Genomic DNA, 19,562 nt, shown 5'->3' on the forward strand with positions numbered 1-19,562 from the left:
CACAGTGTTCCCGGTTGATATAGCACTTGGAATTGTCATGCCCCAGAACAGTGTTCAGTCCCTCAGAAAATCTCCATTTCTCATTGTGCTGCATTATCCCACCCTATTTGTTTAATCCTCTGTGGCTTAATATCCATAGTCTCTTTGGAATATGGTATATAAATCACATTCAAGACTGGTGTAATGGTACTGGGAGATGCTGATGATCATGTAACAGTTCAACTGCCAGATAGTAAGAGTACTTCCATGTTAGTTCCCTTCCAGTGCTGCAGCTAAACGCTTGGTGCCACTGCTGCTGCTAATCTATGTCACTGCAGCCTACTTGTCCAGTCACACCTCCACACCTGCACGTCAAGCTACACCATCGCATCTCACACAAGTGGCTCAAGGTGGGTCTGCAAATTTGTTTTACAGTACAAAAAGCAGACTGAAAATGCCTCTCAAGTTCAAATTCGTTCTGTTCATTATCTAAGAAGTAAATTTGTTACAGGTCTCCCACGTTTCTTTTGAATAACCTATGAATCCATTCGCCTAAATGATCGTAACATTTTAGCACCTTTTTTAATATGCAAGTGCAATTTTCACTTAAACGACTGTTATAATGACCTCTGATGTGCTATCTTTTCAATAGACAATACTAATATTACTTATATGACCGTTACGATATCCTACATTTGATATGTGATTGAATGTTATCCAGTCAGTTTTCCATGGACATAGCCCAATCACATGGCAAAGCTGACCTGTAATCAGTAAACAGTAGACACTTCGACATACTGATGAACAATTCTAACTCTGAGGATGGCTGTGACAGGCATGTGGGTTGCCTGTTCAGTGGCACAACAAATGTATTTACTGTACTTACTTTCACTTCAGGGCACAAGTAATAATAATTATCATTCATTAGTATCATGCACAGATATTATTTAGCATAATTATGGCACACCGAGATGATTAATGATTGCATGTGGGCAGCAGTGGGTGACCGACTTGGTTGCCTAAACAAGGGCTACACCATTACACACACACATCTCTCACTTACATTCAGTGGAGCGCTCAAGAAATATTGATTATCATTCAGCAGCATAATGCACAGATCACATTTAGCAATTAGTGAACACTGTCACAATATCACAGCATGTATAAGGGCAATGATGGTCCTATTGTTGGTACCCGGTACTCATCGGTGTACTGAACATTTTTTCTTTTTTGCACTTATCAACACAAATTTGGCATTACAATAAAACACTCAATGCAGTCAGGTTTGGGGCTTAACAAGGGACAATCAGTAGTGCTTAGCAACACTGGGATACAGAGTGATATGGTAAACAATGGTTCCATGGGTCCAGAGCATGGCATGCAAAGCTTGTGGTACACAGCTTGTCAGTTGAGAGAGAGAAAGAGACAGACAGACAGACAGCGACAGAGGGGGGAGGGGCAGTGGCAGCAAGTGCAGATGGGTAAACAGTGCACTGGTGGGAAATGATGTTATGTGCATGATGCCTATAGTTGACAGAGTGCTGACAACTGAAATCTGTCTGGCCTTGAATAATATATTTCTGCCTCCTCTGCTATCATTAAAATGAATGATGGTTACTGTATAAATGCTGGCCAAGAAGGAGTGTAAAAAATCTGCAGCATTAAGAATTCACAGCAATTAGTTTAGTATTCTGAATGTTCTGTGAGCGATACCTGTATCACAACTCATCAACATAATCATGTACACACAATCTCACTTGAGTTTAACATTCTCATAGCTGGCTACACCTTATAATTTACTTTCACAGTTCTGCATCTCTGACATATCCATCTTTCCCACAGTGCCTGGTTGTGGCTACAGGCAACTTTGAGCTGCTTCCTTAGGGTACTTTCATATGAAGGAAAAATTTTTGCTGGACTATATGAAAACTAATTTTCAGTAACTTTTCCCCTACTCTCCATGAACTGTCTTATATTATACTGATTTTTCTGTGTCATTCCAGGGAGAAGAGGTGATGCAGAGGAACTTGTCTTCTTCTTGATCTTGTGTGAAGGTAAGTCCTGTATTTTATAATTCAGTACTGCAATTGTTCCTTAATTTGAGTATAATTCTCTGTACTCAAGGATATTTGAATGTTCATTTACTCCTAGTTCCTTGTACTTGATCATGTAATCTTTTACTGCCTCAACCTCAACCTGTGTAACCTGTATACTATTATGGTACATTCACTGAACCTAATTCTGCTGCCTAGCAAAATCTTATCCCCTTCTGTTATCATCCAAAGGACAAGGCTGCAGCATCTGTTGAACAGGGTAGTACTCTTGGAGGAGGGAGGCTGGTGAGAGAGGAAGCTGGGACTCCAGTTTTACCATAATGAAATATAAAACTTTACCTTCAAATACTGAAATTAAAAAGGCACTATAGAACTTCACCTACCCTCCCTCTACCTATCTTCTCCTGTTACTACTCTGTCCTTCTTGTTAAACAAGTTCAGTAACAATATGTCTCTTACCTTGCAGGCCAGCCAAATGATAACCAAGGGGGAAAAGTGGCCTCAGATATTGACCGTCAAATCCGCCAGGCTGCCGTCATGCTTAAATCAGCTGCTGTTCTCACTTCATCTGTCCTCAGGTGGGTAAACTTGAGCCCTGGGGGTGAGAAGAAGTGGAGAAATGAAGTTAATTTAAAAAAAAAAGTGTGTGTGTGTGTGTGTGTGTGTGTGTGTGAAGAATATGAATGAAAAGAAGTAGAGGAGAACTAGTGACAAAGTGAATTTATGAAAGCTGAGATGGAAAAGGAAGGGAAAAGTAGAAGTTGTTGAGTAATCCCAGTCTGCCTAGCTGGGCAGACCTATCAACCACATGCAAACAACTGCCCCTGCAGGGCTATCTCCTGCAGTGAACCAATGTTCCCCTATGGTAGACAACACACCTTGCCATAACAGAGTGTGGGGAAGAGTGGAAATTTGATTCTGGATAGATGCTACTTTTGCGTCTTCATCCAGTTACCAGGGGCACCATAGCAGGCTCCTGTCATCCTGTTCTTTTGGTTATGTGGTAACCAACCAGAAATGTAAATGGGTTCCTGGGGTACAGGAAACCATTATGTTTGCCACTCAGAGTAAAACCACCTGAAATGGAAAGAAAACTGATAAAGAGTCACATAGTTAAGACATTCCTTGCTTACCAAACTGAAGATTAATTATAGTGAAATAGATGTCTGATAAATAAAATCTTGAACAATCAAGAGGCAACAGTTGCTAGATTTGGAAATGGAACGCTTTCTGCTGGATGACCTTAAAATCACAGGAATAACTCATTCTTGAGGACATAAAAACACCATCTTCTCATCATTATCCCTTGTGCAGTGATGTAGAGAGAGAAAACAATTTAGCACGTTGCTCTCAAAAGTTTAACCATACAAGCTTCTTGACCTTCAGTACATTTGCTTTTTTTTTTTTTTGTTGCCTAATTGGAGTTAAAACAGTTGAATGTCAATGAATGTGTAATATTAAGCATATATTTATCTCCAGGTTTGTGGTTGTGAGTGACTCTGAACATCTTTACCTTCGACTAACTGACATAACTGTTGGGTGGCCTTTGCGGTATCGTGACCGGGTCAAGTTCCATCACAAGGAAGTTTGGTATCCTGAAAACCGTGAACACATGCGGTCAATGTTCCGTGTTTGTGCCACAGAGCGACTCTTCCTCCCAGACATGTTCCCCGACTTGGACGCTGGGATTTATGTGGATACGGATTTAATTTTTCTTCGACCACCTGAAGACCTCTGGCGAGAGTTCTCCAAGTTCAATGAGAAGCAGGTGGCAGCCATGGCTCCTTGCCTCTATCACTATGGCTCCAGGAAGAACAAGGTGAGAGCAGCAGAAATGATAGTCACAACGAAAAATTGTCTGGTGGTTTAGTGGTTACAACAGCCCAGTCAGAAAGACAGCCTTGCCTTGCTTGCATGGGTTTGATTCCCAAGAAGTGACTAGAGATTTTCAATTCTTTAATGTCACAACAGGGATTGGTCATTACCCTAAAATGCACTGGACTACCATATCCCAGCCTCAGGCCTCTACATCTTGAAAGGGTTATTATGGGACTGGATGTTACTGCTTTTGACAGAAAGGGTATGGTTGTATTTAATGAAGCTCTTATAAATAGTAGTACAGTATCTGGGATATCATCATATATATATAGTGAAAAACCATGAGGACATCACACATGCATTTCTCACTCCATTACTGATAATGGACAGCAGTCATACAGGTAAATTATGTAGATATGGCATGCCTAACCCTGTTTACCACTGTACTATATGTGGTGGAGATATAGTGTTCTTTGATCTCATTCAGAACAAAAACTGGAGATTGAAATACCACTTTCATTTTTCCCCTTTTATCATGGGAGTCAAGAGGCTGCAAATACCACAAGTGGTGGGCAGGAAGTAATCACATATCTACCTTAATACAAAGTGAGAGAGATTCCAAGTTCCTTACTCACACCTTTATAAACAGCCATTACTCATCTTTCATGGTACTTGAGTTTGCCAGCTTCATATTTTCGTGGGTAATTAAAACATTAGAGAACATGGTTTTACGTGTATTTTGGGATATCTTAACAAAACTTGTTAAATCATCTCAAAATGCATTTTCAACAAGTAGATTCTAATGTCTTTAATGCACTGGGGCACTACAAAGGGTTCATAGGCAGGCATATAATTAGTTAAGTTATGGCTGTGGCAGCCCTATTTTAGGGGTTACACAGCTTAATGGAAGTGTTTTTTTTTTGTTTTTTTTATGGGTGTCCATGTAACAACCCCAGTAAAAGAGGAGGGATTACTGTAGTTTTAAGGTATGCAGGGAATGCAGTACTGCACACAGATGGCAGTCAGTTTCCTTTATCCCTAGGAGTAAGTAACAATTCTGTATCATTACATGTCAGTGTAATTCCACTGCAGTCAGATTAGATCATTTTAAAGTGACATCTTTTTGTCCCAGGTACCACATTATGGAAAAACTGGACTGAATGCAGGGGTGATGCACATGAATCTGACCCGTATGAAATCATTTCCTGGAGGTGGTTGGACTAAGGCCAACATGAAAGTATTTGATCAGCATCAAAAAAATATAAAACTGGCAGACCAGGACATACTAAACATACTCTTCCACAAGGTAAGACCATAGGTACAGGTACTCTAATTATGACTACATGACTGGGTCTGGCTATATCTAGATGGGATAATTCAGGTTAAATAAGAATAACTGAAATATGAAAACAGGCAAACTAGCTAACACTGACATAACTGGCAAGCTCATTTATATGGTATGTTATGATTCATCTCTCAGACTTTTGCCCGATGCATAACAAAGTACTTCATCTAGCACAGCCACGGTAATAGGGCCTCCATGCACACTGCCCCTTATCAAACTGAAGTTAGTAATCCATCCCAGTTTTCATTCCTCTATGAACTCTTCAATCTCGTCAACATACTTCAGTTGAGGTTTTTCACTCATAACTCTGATGACTTGTTTTTAATTTTATTCTTGCTAATTCATAGGATTGGATGATGGATGGATGGATGGATTTAAGACATTTTTATCCAGCTTCAGAGAAATTTTTCAGACTGAAAGGGGTTAAATATAGCCTTCATTAGCCCCTTTGCTGCAAGAGATCTCCCTTGAAACTGAATAACATTGCTTGGTGACCTGATTATAATATGTCATGGATTTGAAGGGGTTAAAACTACCTTACGTCAGTACAATGACTTTTTTCCATGCATGCTACTTCCAGATGATTTTACTTAGCTTTGGAGGTATTTTTTGAACTGGAGAAGTCTGATATAACCCTCATTATCCCTTCACTGTTAGGGTGCTGCCCTAAACCTAATATGATTATGTAACAGCAACAAAAAGATGTTACTGGATCAAAAGAGGTAACCCATGAATTAGTGGTCAGTCACATATTATACATTACACATATTTACAGTATATTGATAAGCTGCTTTGGTTTGCAGTTTCCTGACTACATTTATGAACTGGGGTGTGAATGGAACTACCGTGTGTGGCAGTGTTCCCAAGGTTACAACATGTGTCCCTCTGCTTCAGTTAATGGAATCTCTCTTCTCCATGGCAATGCCTTGGCTTTTGTCAAGGGCCATGAAATGAAACTACAGGTGAGAAATGAAGATAAACATCATCACCATTATAGTATTAGTTGTCTTACCATCCTGGGAACCCCAGGACATATGATAACCATGTCAGAATTGCCTCACATACCCTCTCATTCTTTAAACAAACTAATGACTTCCTATAACCCAAGAACCATTTACAATGCTGGATGGTAACCATATAACCCAATAAAGAGGTGATGTGAAGCCTACAATGGTGCCCATGAACAGGGTGGAGAAACGCAAATGCGTCTTTCATCGAGGAACCAGACCTTCATGCTTCCTTCCCCATGCCTTGCTGTGGCACAGCACTGTCTGTTAAGTGAGAATTATTGGTTCACTGCATGGGATGGCCCTGAAGGGGTGGTTACTTGCCTGCAGTTGATGGATCTGATAAGCCAGACTGACTGGCCTAACTCTATAACAATTATTACTGCTACTTTCTGGTAATTTTATTCAACATTAAAGAGACCTCCCATGAGGCATTAGTGAAAGCTATATTTAGCCCTTCCAGTTTACAGGGCTTCTCCCTAACTAGATAAGTTCATTTGTAAATAGCAAAAATAAATTAATGAATGTCACTGAACAGAAGGGGTTAAAAAGCAGATATACTGCAGTCATGAGCTGGTAACAATTACTTAAGACAGGTAACAAATTAGACACCCAAGTAAGATGGTGGCACCCCAGAGATCAAGTGAGAGAAAGAGATACTGTAGATACACAAGTATGCTGAAGGATGAAGTCTGTAATTTTGGTGGGCTGGAGTGGATCAAGATGTGTTTGGTTTGAGAGGATGAAACTGAAAAAAGCCTTTTGTCTTTCACTGACTTATTACAAGATAATGATAATAACGTGAACCATTTGTTCACTGACATGGGAGACATCATAGCACCTCTTTAGTGATATAATTTATGTGTTGTACTGCACCTTACTATTATCTGTATGTTATCTGTAACTTTTTAATGCCAATACAGTACATTTGCATCAACAACACACAAGAAGATTTCAAGGTACGGATAAAATAAACTGCTAAAGGTGTTACAAAATCTTCTAAGCCAATCAGAATGTGGCCCTGTAATTTATTACCATGAAACAATTGCTGTGATTTGGTCTGGTGGTAAGAAAGGGAAATGTTCCTCTGAGCTAGACCTTATTAGATCATATAGCCCTGCTAGGTGACAGGAGGGTGTTACCCCTACTGGCATGGCAGCTGCTGGGCATGGCTTGTGGTGGTGAGAAGCCTGGGTATTATAATATTAACTGATAGCAGAGTTTTGTATATTGGTAAGGTGTTGAATGTGTCTCTGGATGTTGTGTCATAAATGAACACTGGTCAACATTAGAAGTGAGAGAGAGTCCAGTCGGTACTTACAGTGTGCATATCATACTTAGTATTATGGTATAGTGACATCATGTCAAAATGGTGCAAGTGTGCTTTATTATACTGTTCTTACGTTAACATGGCCTAGATTTTTGTCTTCATGCAGCTTATTTCAAGGAGGAAAGTGGCAGAAGACACTGTTACAACTCTACATCCTTTCCATAGCACTTTTTTGTGACTAGTGCTATACAGTATTCAAGTGTTAATCTAGTGTTACAACTCAGCAATCAATACAGAGAGATGGCAGTTTTAGGCCAAGTTAGAGTAAAAACGGTATAGCAAAGGTGTCATGATGTGTGTACTGTATAGATCTTAACACTAAGTTTGAAAGAAGGTGTTAAATACCATATATACAGTGCATTTGTGTGTGTGTGTGTGTGTGTGTGTGTGTGTGTGTATTTACCTAGTTGTATTTACCCCCGGTTGTGATATATAGGAAATGAGCTACACTCTTGGGGTCCTGTCTCTGTTTCTCAATGTCAGGTTTAGCTCTGAACTTGTTAAAGTTTTTTGACTGGATGATCTCTTTGTCCAGGCTGTTCCACAGGTCTATGCATCTACACTACATTGAAAACTATATTTCTTGACATCTTTCAAGCAACTTTGCTTTTACAGTTTCATTCAATGTCCTCGTTACCCTCCCATCCCATACAAACAAATCTTCTCTGTCAATTTTTTCTATTCCCATCATGGCCCTGAACACTGCAATCATGTCGTCCCTCTCTCTCCTTTCTTCTAAAGAAGGCAGCTCTAGCTTTTCAAGCCTTTCCCTGTATGACAGATCTGCCAGGCTGGGGGCAATCTTGGTTGCTGTTCTTCGTATTCTCTCTATCTTTTTTATATCTTTCTTTTTATGTGGGGACCACACTACTGCCACATATTCCAACCTGGGGTGGATCATGGCCTCTATCAATTTTTTCTACATCTCCTCATCCATGTAATGAAATGCTACTCTTATGTTAGTCACAAGATTATACGTCTATCTTGTTAATGTGTTTTTCGAGTGAAACTTCTACTCTTCTCAAGATCTTTGCTTCGTCAGCAAACAGGCTCGCATAACTGTTCATTCCATCTACCATATCGCTTATGTAGATCAGGAATATAAGGGCGCTAACACTGAGCCCTGTGGGACTCCACTTGTTATTTCCCACCATCTAGACATCCTGTCCTTAATACTGTCCTCATTTGTCTGTCCCTCAAGAAGTATCATATTCATCCCAAGAGGTTCCCCTGCAGTCCTCCTATGTGCTCCAATTTCCACATTAGTCGCTTGTGGGGTACCATGTCAGAGGCTTTCTCCAGATCTATATACACACAATCCACCCAACTCTCTCTCTCTCTTCTGTAGCACATCAATCACTTTTTAGTAAAAGCTCACCAAGTCGGAAACACACATCCTTCCACTTCTGAATCCAAACTGATTTTCTGCCAAAATGTCTATTTCCTCCAGATATTTAATCCATCTGTCTACCAGGATTCTCTAGCACAATTTTGCGACCTAGCTGGTCAGGGATACTGATCTATAATTCAGGGTGTGTGTGTGTACACATATGTGCATGTTGGTGTGCCTGTGTGCATGCGTGTGTGTGTTTGTGCACTTTTGCAAGATTTTTGCAACAGCTATTAGTAACATACTGTGTTCCTTTATGGTTTGAGCAGACCGTGTTTGAGACCTGGGAGGAGCACATCCTGGGGACACCACTTTCTGACCTTGTACTAAGGCTACAGCAACGACTGCATCAAGTTAGTCTGAAAGGTCTGCCCTCAAAATGTGCTCGCATTCCAACCATCGACAACATGCTCACCAGCCAGCTGCAGCATCAGACATAAAAAAAAAGAGAATAATATAAATGCCAATGCTTATTGCAGTGAAATCCCTTTTATTCTGGCAATCCAATTATTCCATCCTTGCCTGGTTCCTTCGGAATCATAACCCAAGTGTTTTATCTCTATCTATACATAGTCTGACTCCATAATCCCTTAAGGGGTGGCCGTCTGACTTTGAATTAGTTGTTTTACGGGGAGGGGCACTAACCCTCCATCAACCCACCTGTTGACATGTGGGGAACATGTATGTGTTGGTTATATGGTTACCACCCAGCGTTGTAAATGGTTTCCTGGCTTACAGGAAACCATTAGGCTTGTCACTCAATGTAAAGCCACCCAAAAAGCAGAGAGAGAAGAGTAATAAAAAGTGACAGTAAAGATTGAAGAAATAGGAAAAGAGGAGGGTAGACACAGAAAAAGAATGATATATGTGAAGGAAGAAGTAGGCAGCACTGCATCAAGTGAGTGGATGATGGTCGCCACCACCTACCACCAGCTGAATAATACAAAGAAGATACTGTGTTCATTTTGAGTAAATTACAACATTGCAATATACTAAAGGAAACAAAGAAAACACATACAACAAATAAGTTGACACTTCAGTTTATTTACTTTATAAAAAATAAGGAAGATATGTACATCACTATTACAAAGTATAAATTCAGTACCTATACAAATTTCATGGAATGAATTACATTATAATGTATTACAATGCAATACTGTATATACATTTCGCACAACTGACTTATTCAGTTTTTTACTATTTATACCTGTACAGCCTTTGATTATTAATTAAAGCAAGAAAATGATAGTCTTTCAAAATGGAACTGAGCTTACAAATTACTGTATTGCGAATCCAGTTGCAGTACCTCACACTTCCACTAAACATGGCCGTTTAGTTCTCTTGAGATCACACTTCACTTCTTTACCAGGACTCTTTTAATTATTCAGTGTCAACTTCCTAGCTGAGATCATACAAAACTTTCATCTCTTCATGCACTATGTGCACTGCAAACACTACCTTTACCTAAGCAGTTATACAATAATGGAGAAGTACAGGATGCATCTGTATAGTGCCAAATACTGAAATGTGGTGGAATTGCACATCTACTCTGCTCTTCTTAATTTTCACTCCGCTAATTCAGTTGTAAATTTGGGCCAAAGGACTCTAAGGTTGCACTGTGCTGCTGCTTACATACCGGAACCACCCAGCTACCTCTTGCTGGACAGTGGGATTCAAAAGCAACATGTTCTTTGGGCTTATGAAAGTCATCGCTTCACCTGCATCATTATCAAGAGAATTTTTAGTTTTACTCTGTGATGCTTTAAGATTTTGTGCATGAAACTATTTGTGCAAATAAATATAAAAAGTAAAGTGAACTGATGTAATGGACTGAGTTTATGATACTATATACAGCTTTGGGAAAAATAATAAAGTCTGATATAATGTGTAAATTATATGTAGAAAGTATGATAAAATTTGTCTTTGGTGGAAGATTTATTAAATTTAACCTCCAGTTTTTGTAACTCTATAACAACAGCAATGTAATTTTTCTTTTGATTATGCTGATCCCTGTCACTTGCAGCATTAAATGTGGTCACTTTAATTTAGACCTTTTTACAAACCTCAGCACCACTGTTCATGCGGTCTTGGACTGGTGGTCACACTGAGGTGACTAGAGTTTCTTGAAGCTGTAAAAGATGGTGTGTGAGAGTTGTAGTGATGATTGTGGTTGTGACTGTGATGCAGTAGCTGGTGGTGTGCAGCAGTGGTGGTGGTGGTGGTGGATGTAGTGTGGTGGCGTGTTGTATAATGCCCTCTAAAACCAACATGACTGTAAATCTCCTCGTGAAAGGTTTCAGAATCATCTTTACTATCTAAATGAAATGCAGCATCAGGAGAAGGGCATCTGTAAATCCCTTGGTGGTTGTGATTATGGTTGTGGTAGCTGTAATGGCTCTGGTGTGGGCGTTCTGTGGTTGTGGTGGTAGTTGTTGCAGCCCCCTGTGGACTTGGTCTGCGACTCAGGCTCTCTGCAGATGCCTGACTACCCCCAATAATCATCCTCACACCTCCATCCCCAGAATAACTGCCATAGTGTCGCCTACCAGGCCGATCATAAATGCTCTCATGACTTTGGTAATCTGGCATCTCATAATCTCTCTCATGACCCTTTTCATAATTTCTTTCATTAGTTCTTTCATGAGCCCTATCAGATCCCCTACCATTACTCCGCTCACATCCTCTTTCACTAGTCCTCTCATGACCCCTCTCCTGAACCCTCTCCTGACTCCTTTCCTGACCTCTTTCATATGTCTTTTCAAGGCTTCTTTCATGATTTCTCTCATGCAAGCCTTGGTGATCACTTACGGGGACATCTGGATCCAACGAGGACCAGGTTTGGAGCTGTGAAAAACATGAGGTTGGGGATGTAGGAGTAGTTGGGGTGCAAGGGGTAGGAGAAGCAGGGGTATGAGATGGGGCACAGGGGATGGGGGAAGTTGGGGTATGGGGAGGAGCTATGGTGTTGGTGGGACCCTCATCAACACTCTGTAGGCTGGTGGTACGCTGTAGGCTCAGACGTTCAGGTTTCTTGGGAGGCACTGGCTTGGTGCGGGAGGGTGGTCGACAGTCCTTTGGAAAGGGATGGAGGTATTAACAAAGAAATAATTATCACCAACAGATGTACAGTAATCTCTCGATTATCTGGATGACCATTCCCCGGACAATCCATTACCTGGATGCTGTGATCTGGCTGTCCGAAATCAGTATTCGTACAAGTTTTCGTGATATCCAGACAAAATGCTTGTATCCGTGTTGAAATTATGGTCGCGCGAATATTTCTGCCCGGCTAGGCATATACAACCCAGCGGTGCTGCCTTGTCTGGCTGGGTAGTTTGCCCAGTGGTGACTGCTTGTCTGTGGTTGATGGGTCTGCTTGACCATGGTATGTGCTTGGCTATGGTTTATAGGTTTACTTGACCAGACAGCGTAGTGTTAAACAACAGGAACAAGTGTTGTAAGATGTACTACAGTAGCCATTTTCACTGGCTGTCACAGTCAGGTTATGTACGAAGGGGGGCAAGGGGAGAAGTCCATTATCCGGATGGAGCCATTACTTGAACATGCTTTTGGCTTTATTATGTTGGATAATCGAGCGATTACTGTATAAATGAAAGATGATAGAAGAAATATGCCATCATTTCGAAAGCTATCTAAAGCTGTACAGTATACAGTACTGTATTTCTAATAATAAATATATTAGTGCTTTTTTTTTTTAATGCAAGGAAGAAGGAACCAAAGGCCAGGAACCTGCAAACTGTTCCTTCCAAGAAAAAAACAAAAATAATACAAAAAAGAGCCAAATTCAAGATCCGTTCATTTAGAGATGCCTGGACACACTGCAATTGAAAGACTGGAGATCGTAGGAAGTAGGAAATACAGACAGAGGGAGACAGTTCCAGAGTTGACCTGTTGCATAAATAAAGGGCTGGGAGTAACAGTTAACACTTGCATTAGAAAGCTGGACAGAAAAGGGATGAGAGTTTGTTGCTAGACGGGTGCTACGCATCTGTCGTAGAGGTGGAGGGATGCAAGCAGACAGTTCAGAGAAGCAGTGACCAAAGTACCGATAGAAAAGAGATAAAGATGCAACACTGCGGCGAAGTGACAGAGGTTGATGGGAGCCAGTAAGAGGAGGAGAGTTAATGAGAAGAAAAGCCTTTGTCTCCACCCTATTGAGAAGAGCAGTATGTGGGGAGCCTCCCCACACATGAGAGCCATACTCTACACAGGGGCATATAAAACCCCTGTATAAAGTCAACAACTGTGCAGGGGTAAAGAAGGTATGGCATCAGTTTAACAACCTAATCTCTTGGAAGCAGATTTTACAAGAGATGTAATATGATCTTTCCAAGATAAGTCCCAAGAGAATGAAACCCCAAGTATGTTTATGGACGATGCAGGATTTAGCTGGATATTATTAAACATTAGTGGGTACTCCTGTGGAAGATTCTGTTGGGTTGATAGGTGTAAGGACTGAGTCTTCAATGCATTAAAAACAAGAAAATTATTTTTACCCCAGTCAGAGATACGAGCCAAGTCAGACATAAGATATGCCATAGCCTCATCCCTTGTCTGCTGAAGTAACAGCCGAGATGGACACTGCGAGAAATGAATGGAATGGTGAAGAGTGGAATCATTAGCGTATGAGTGGATAGGGTTAGATGTACAGCTTAGAAGGTTATTGATGAATAACAGGAAGAGTTGGTGACAGGACAGAGCCCTGAGAAACACCACTGTTGATAGATCTGGGAGAAGAAAGATGGCCATCTACAACACCAGATATAGAATGACCAGAAAGGAAGCTATAAATGAAGGCACAGATAGAAGGATAGGAACTGTAAGAGGGCAGTTTGGAAATTAAAGATTTATGCCAGACTCAATCGAAAGCCTTTGAGATGTCAAGTGCAATGGCAAAACTTTCACCAAAGTCCTAAAAAGAGGATGACCAGGACTCTGAAAGGTAGGTGAGAAGATCACCAGTAGAGCGTCCCTGACGCAACCCACACTGACGATCAGAAAGGTTATGATAGGAAAGATGTTTTAAAAATTTTCTGTTAAGAACAGACTCAACAACTTTTGAGACACAGGATGTTAGAGCAATTAAGCGATAGCTAGAGGGTTGGGATTGGTCACCCTTCTTTAGGACTGGCTGAATGAGAGCAAACTTCCAGCAAGAAGGAAAGATGCAAGTTGAGAGACAAAGGCAAAAGAGTTTACTTAGGAATGGTGTAAGAACAGAAGCACAGTTCTTGAGGACAACAGGAAGGACTCAATCAGACCCATATGCCTTGTTAGTATTGAGGCCAGTGATAGCAGAAATTACATAAGCTGAAGAAATTTTAATTTCAGCCATAAGGAAGTCAGAGGGGGGAAGTGATGGAGGAACAGCACTGGAATAGTTAAAGGATCGAGGTATTAACAAAGAAGTAATTATAACCAACAGATGCATAAATGAAAGACGATAGAAAAAATCTGCCTTCATATTAGAGGTTACTAAAGCTGTATACAATATTGTATTTCTAATATTAAACATATTATCGACAAATTCAGAAAAATGTTTCATACTGATATTTAAAATGTCTGGCTGAATGCCTGTTGTTTCACCTCTTACTTGAGTTTTGTAGCATAGCTTAGGAGATAAGAAGTACTACGGCACAGTGCAGTGAAAAATAAAATCATCACATGCTTCTTTGTAAGACATTACTACACTACCTCATTTTTAGAATCTGGTCGAGGAGAGACAACACTCCTGCGATGCTCAACTACAGAACTGGCAGGCCGAGAGGTTGATGGTGGTCGGTCAAGAGGATCATAGGGACGAGAGGAGGATGAGTTGCGGTCATGAGGGTCAGAGGAGTGTGAGCGACCAAAACGGTCTGATGAGCGGGAGGAGGAGGAGGAAGATGAGGTGGGAGAGGAGAGGGAGGAGGCTGAGTCTGGGGACCTGACGCGGGGCAGGGTGGGGTACTGCTGTGCTCGTTCCACACTGCCACCAACACCAACCTCTGGGCTTGCAACTGCCAATTTCTGGTCTCCCTTTTGAAACACCTGAAAATGAAAGCAAGGAGTGTAACCTGGCTACCCCTCCTTTTCTTAGACGATTAACTTATTTGACTTAAATAACTGAAAATATCAACTGAAAGTGCAAGTAACTGCTTAGTGAGAGGACAATGGGAGGCTGAACTCCCTCCACAGCAGCATGCTGGATTCAGACACCAACATAGTAACAACTTGGTAATAACGTGGGCCATTTAACAGAGCAGTCAATATTCACTTTGTACAGCTTAGGTTAATTATATTCCATTCCATTCCAAAGACCAGCCTCTATGGAGGTCATCCAGTTAAGTACAGAAGTTCAGACCTCAAAACTGTGAGGCAACCATACCTTAAGCACAATAAACCACTGCATACCAATGTAGCAGACAGGGCAAATATTGTAAAGTCAAACCTCCATCAAGGTAACATGTCACACTGTGAAATCAAACCTCCATCAAAGTAACATGTCACATTAAGATCTCTGTAAACTAACCACTTGTCCACAGAGTTAAAATTAGTTAATGCCTGCTGCAGTCCAGATCCAGTACACAGTGAAAAGAGTGTAATTCTTCATGAGTGCATTTCCATAAATACTGTACATCATCTTACTTTTTCTATGAGTAGGCTATTCTCCTGCAAGTTTAGTTCCTAAAGCCATGGCACCGGTCTGGACGGAGTAGCCTAACCCAATGTCCCTATGTACCTGATGGGGAATGTCAAGGATGAGATGATGACTTAACAGCAGTAGAGCTGTTTGAAAGGAAGGTAATATCTACGTTTGTTACCTGTATAACTGTGGCACCCGGCTGAGAGGTGGTGACGATGGTGTCTGGGTGAGAACGAGTGAGAGTTGAGGTAGGATGACGAGAGCGAGTGAGAGATGCCTGTAGCTCTGCCACCTGCTCCTCCAAGTAACTGATGCGATGGCTCAATCTCGTGTTGTCACTTCTGTACCAGCGGTAGTAATATGGGTATAATGGCATAATAAGGGTGGTACAGTCAAGTTGCCTAACATGCAGCAATTAGAGACTGGTACCTACCCGTGGATTATGAATTACGCGGTTTACAAAGTTAAGAACCAATGGGAAAAAAGATATTTAGACTGGTCCTTCGTGGAACCTCCCTACAGCACCCTACCTCCTACCTACACCAAACAGCACCTACCTACACCTAAATTGTTGACTCGCTCAGGCCGTACTCACTGGCCAAGTGTACAAACTTCTCTTCTTTCTCCACTCTATGAATAATGTCCTCTATGAATAATGTCCAAATGCCGCTGATAACTGAAAGGAGCCTTCTTCTTGGACCCCAGCTGGGTCGAACGTCGCCTTGGGGGGTTGGGACCGTCCACAACAGAGCCCAAGGAGAGGTAACCTTGACAAAAAAAAAAAAAAAAAAAAAAAAAAAAGACCAGGCAGCGCTCAGAACTCACAGGGGAACACATGTAGTTGGCGGCTGGTGGGACAGGAGGTAAACAAAACATGGCGGCTGTAGTGTGCACACTTGCCACCAGGGCTGGGCTGTGATTGGCGCTGGATCTAGGTTGTCTGTGATTGGCTAGCAGCTGCAGAATACATCACGGGTGCCTAGATATAATAAATCTCCTTGGAAATGAGCCACTTTGGAACCTTGAAACCACGTTTTTCGAGTTTTTTCCGCGGAATAAAAAAATTGGGACTGGTTCGGCAAAGTACCACAGATTACAAATCCGTGGCTTAGATACGCAAATGAGGTGACTTGACTGAACAACACTGTCAGTGATGGTGGTGGTACAGGCATGACAGTGGTAGTGTCAGTGGAGGTACAAATGTGTTAGGCACTGGACACATTTATACATATGGTAAAAGAAATCACAGACATATGAGAGCACAGATAGGAGTGTGAAGTTATGACAAAAGTATGTGCCAGTGGTGGTACAAGTGTGACAGGCAATGGATATAGATATATATATGGTAAAGGAAGTCACAGAGGCATATCGGCAGTGACAGGAATGTGGACTAAACAATGAGGCTATGAGGGTGATGGTGAAAGTTTGAAAACTATGTAAAAAATATTGGGGGTATGCTCGTGATAGTAATAGTGTTGTACTATAATCCAAAGAGAATGATGCTATAGAGGTAGAGTTTTTCTGGACATGAGTGATTTTTGTTTTATCAATATCAGCTTCATTACAATACTGATACTGACCATCCTTGTATGATGAAAATGAAGGTAAACCACCAACTAAAAGGATGTACAGTACATTTTATAAGTAACATACCATCCTCTTGAATCAAAATGAAATACTTTATCGGCTTATTCTTGTTTAAGACCAGATGATTTTACCACACTTATGACTGACTTTCCAGACTGAAGGAGTTAAATATAGTCTTCATTATCCACTTGATTACAAAGGTGTTTCCTATTGTGAATCAAATCACTGGGAGAGAAGAAGAAAAAAAGAAAACTTATACCTGGACTGAAAGAATTTAACAATCAGGAAGATTATTTTTCATTATAAATATATTATATATGGTTGAAACTATTAATGATTAACTTCAGCACAAAATTCTTGTCCTCATATTACAGCACTGAATAAAAAGGGGCGATGATCTTACCTGAGTGTGTCTTTCTCTCTGAGGGCCCTGTCTAGACGACTCACCAGCTCCTTCACCTCCGCTGGCCGGTCCCCTCGCCTGCCTGGAGTGTGAGCTGTCAGGGGGCGTGCAATGACCAGAGTTAGGTGTGTGGCCGAGCCCATCACACGGGTCACCTGCTCAAGACTCCGACCCACCACACTCTCACCATTCACTTCAACCAGCCTGTGGAAAAAAGAACACAAGAAAAGGAATAAAGGAAAATGATGAAAACAACAGATGAAGGGAACATGGGAAAGTGATGAACACAATATTCAACAAGTAGGGAATAAAGGGAAACTGATGAATGCCATAGATGAAGGGAATTTGGGAGAGTAATGAAAAAAATATGGAATACAAAGAGAATAAAGGGAAAGTAATGAATGCAACAGAAGAAGGCATTAGTTATTTTCACCTGTCGCCTTTCTTGAGCTTGGTGTCATCAGTGGCCCAATCGATGACACAACCAAGAGGTGGCCGTGGGGTGACATGGAAAGGAGGGTTGCCTGGGGTGTGAGTCAGTGACACACCCATCAGTGTTGCACCTCCAAGGGCAGCTGCCCCTCCAGAAGAAGTGAGGAGGGAGTGAAGTGAGGTAGTGGTGGTGTTGGAGGTAGAGTTGGAGGATGGAGGGGGGTCCTGCAGGCGGGCCATGAGAACAGTTGACTCTTCCTTCAGGTTGAGAATGTTTAGTTCCTCACGTTCCAGCTCATACTCCAACTCAGCTGCTCGGATTCGTACATCAATGTTACTGTAAGAGACATGGCAAGGATGATCAATGAAATCACCAGGTAAATAAAATATATATATATATATATATATGTTATGGTTTGGACTGATACATATCATTTCATCAGCAGAAAAAATGCAAAATTTTCAAAAATCATTTTCATAACCTGACAAAAAAAAAAAAAAAAAAAAAAAAAAAAATAACTCATTCAGTTTATTCATCCTATCTTGGTATACCTTGACCATTCTATCACTATAATATCTTTGTCTCTAATAAACGAAGATTAGAGTATGAACTATGCATGTGAGAAAATACTACTGGCTAATGTTAACCTGGTCTACTTATCTACTCCATTCTAATATTTTCCATCCTTAATGTTTTTACAGAACCACCATTCAGTCACTTGATGTAGTGCTGCCTACTTCTTCCTTAGCCTTTATCATTCTTTTTCTGTGCCTGCCCTCCTCTCTTCACATGTCTCCCATCTTTCCTGTCACTTCTTATTACTTTTCTTTCCTTTACAGATGGCTTTACATTGAGTGACAAGCCAAATGGTTTCCTGTAAGCCAAGAAACCACGTACAACGCTGGGTGGTAGCCATATAACCAAACCATACGTGCTCCCTACGTGTCAACAAGTGGGTTGATGGAGGGTTACTGCCCCTCTCCGTAAAACAAATAACTCAAAGTCAAATGGCCACCCCTTAAGGGATTGTGGCGTCTGGCAATAGATAGACAGGTAGATAAATCCAAACAAAAACCTCACGATATTTAACTGACGACCATATCCACACCAACAGATTTATAAGTCATAAAATTTCCGTTACCATTTGCTCCCCGAGGCCACATTCATCTCTGCCTTTTTTTCAAGTCTTATTCTACCTTACATCATTATCCTCTACCCTCTCCAACTATCTCCATCCTACCTCATCTCCTTCATCCCTCTCTGTTCTCCCCATCCTCCAGCCCTGTTCTGAATCTTCTCCATCATCCTCATTCATTTCTATCCCATTATACATTTCTCATCCCTTACTTTACTTGATGTAGTACTGCAATACCTTCAGGTGATTCTCTCTCTCTCTCTCTCTCTCTCCTCTCTATAGTTCTGCTATCCTTATGCAGCATTTCCTCCCTATTCTCCCTTTCTGCTATGCTCCCTAATTTTGTCCATATTCTTATTTTCCAATACAGGACTCCTAAACATCAACAATAACTACTACTACTATTACTACTACTACCACTACTATTACTACTAC

The 19,562-nt window shown here is 41.0% G+C and overlaps 2 protein-coding genes across 2 annotated transcripts in view; one reads left to right on the forward strand and one right to left on the reverse strand.

Moving 5' to 3' along the window:
• Nucleotides 1-305: 305 nt before the first annotated feature.
• Nucleotides 306-9,363, forward strand: LOC145416921 (glucoside xylosyltransferase 1-like). The gene is made up of 8 exons (XM_080285779.1): nt 306-389; nt 1,259-1,382; nt 1,983-2,033; nt 2,500-2,611; nt 3,513-3,852; nt 4,984-5,157; nt 6,000-6,158; nt 9,193-9,363. The coding sequence occupies exons 1-8, from the start codon at nt 306-308 to the stop codon at nt 9,361-9,363; spliced, it is 1,215 nt and encodes a 404-aa protein (XP_080141905.1).
• A 683-nt stretch (nt 9,364-10,046) lies between these two features.
• The window catches only part of sprt (PDZ domain-containing protein sprite), a 136,857-nt gene continuing 127,341 nt past the window's right edge, over nt 10,047-19,562 (reverse strand). Inside the window, exons 7-11 of the mRNA XM_080285742.1 lie at nt 17,993-18,328; nt 17,560-17,763; nt 15,748-15,910; nt 14,639-14,974; nt 10,047-11,995 (exon numbers count right to left, since the gene is read on the reverse strand). Of these exons, the coding sequence (XP_080141868.1) occupies nt 10,988-11,995; nt 14,639-14,974; nt 15,748-15,910; nt 17,560-17,763; nt 17,993-18,328 (2,047 nt within the window). The 3' untranslated portion in view covers nt 10,047-10,987. The remainder of the gene's footprint in view (nt 11,996-14,638; nt 14,975-15,747; nt 15,911-17,559; nt 17,764-17,992; nt 18,329-19,562) is intronic.

Source organism: Coenobita brevimanus, chromosome 108 (assembly GCF_032717465.1).
Source record: "Coenobita brevimanus isolate Jiangsu-jjx chromosome 108, ASM3271746v2, whole genome shotgun sequence".
Taxonomy (NCBI): Eukaryota; Metazoa; Arthropoda; class Malacostraca; order Decapoda; family Coenobitidae; genus Coenobita; species Coenobita brevimanus.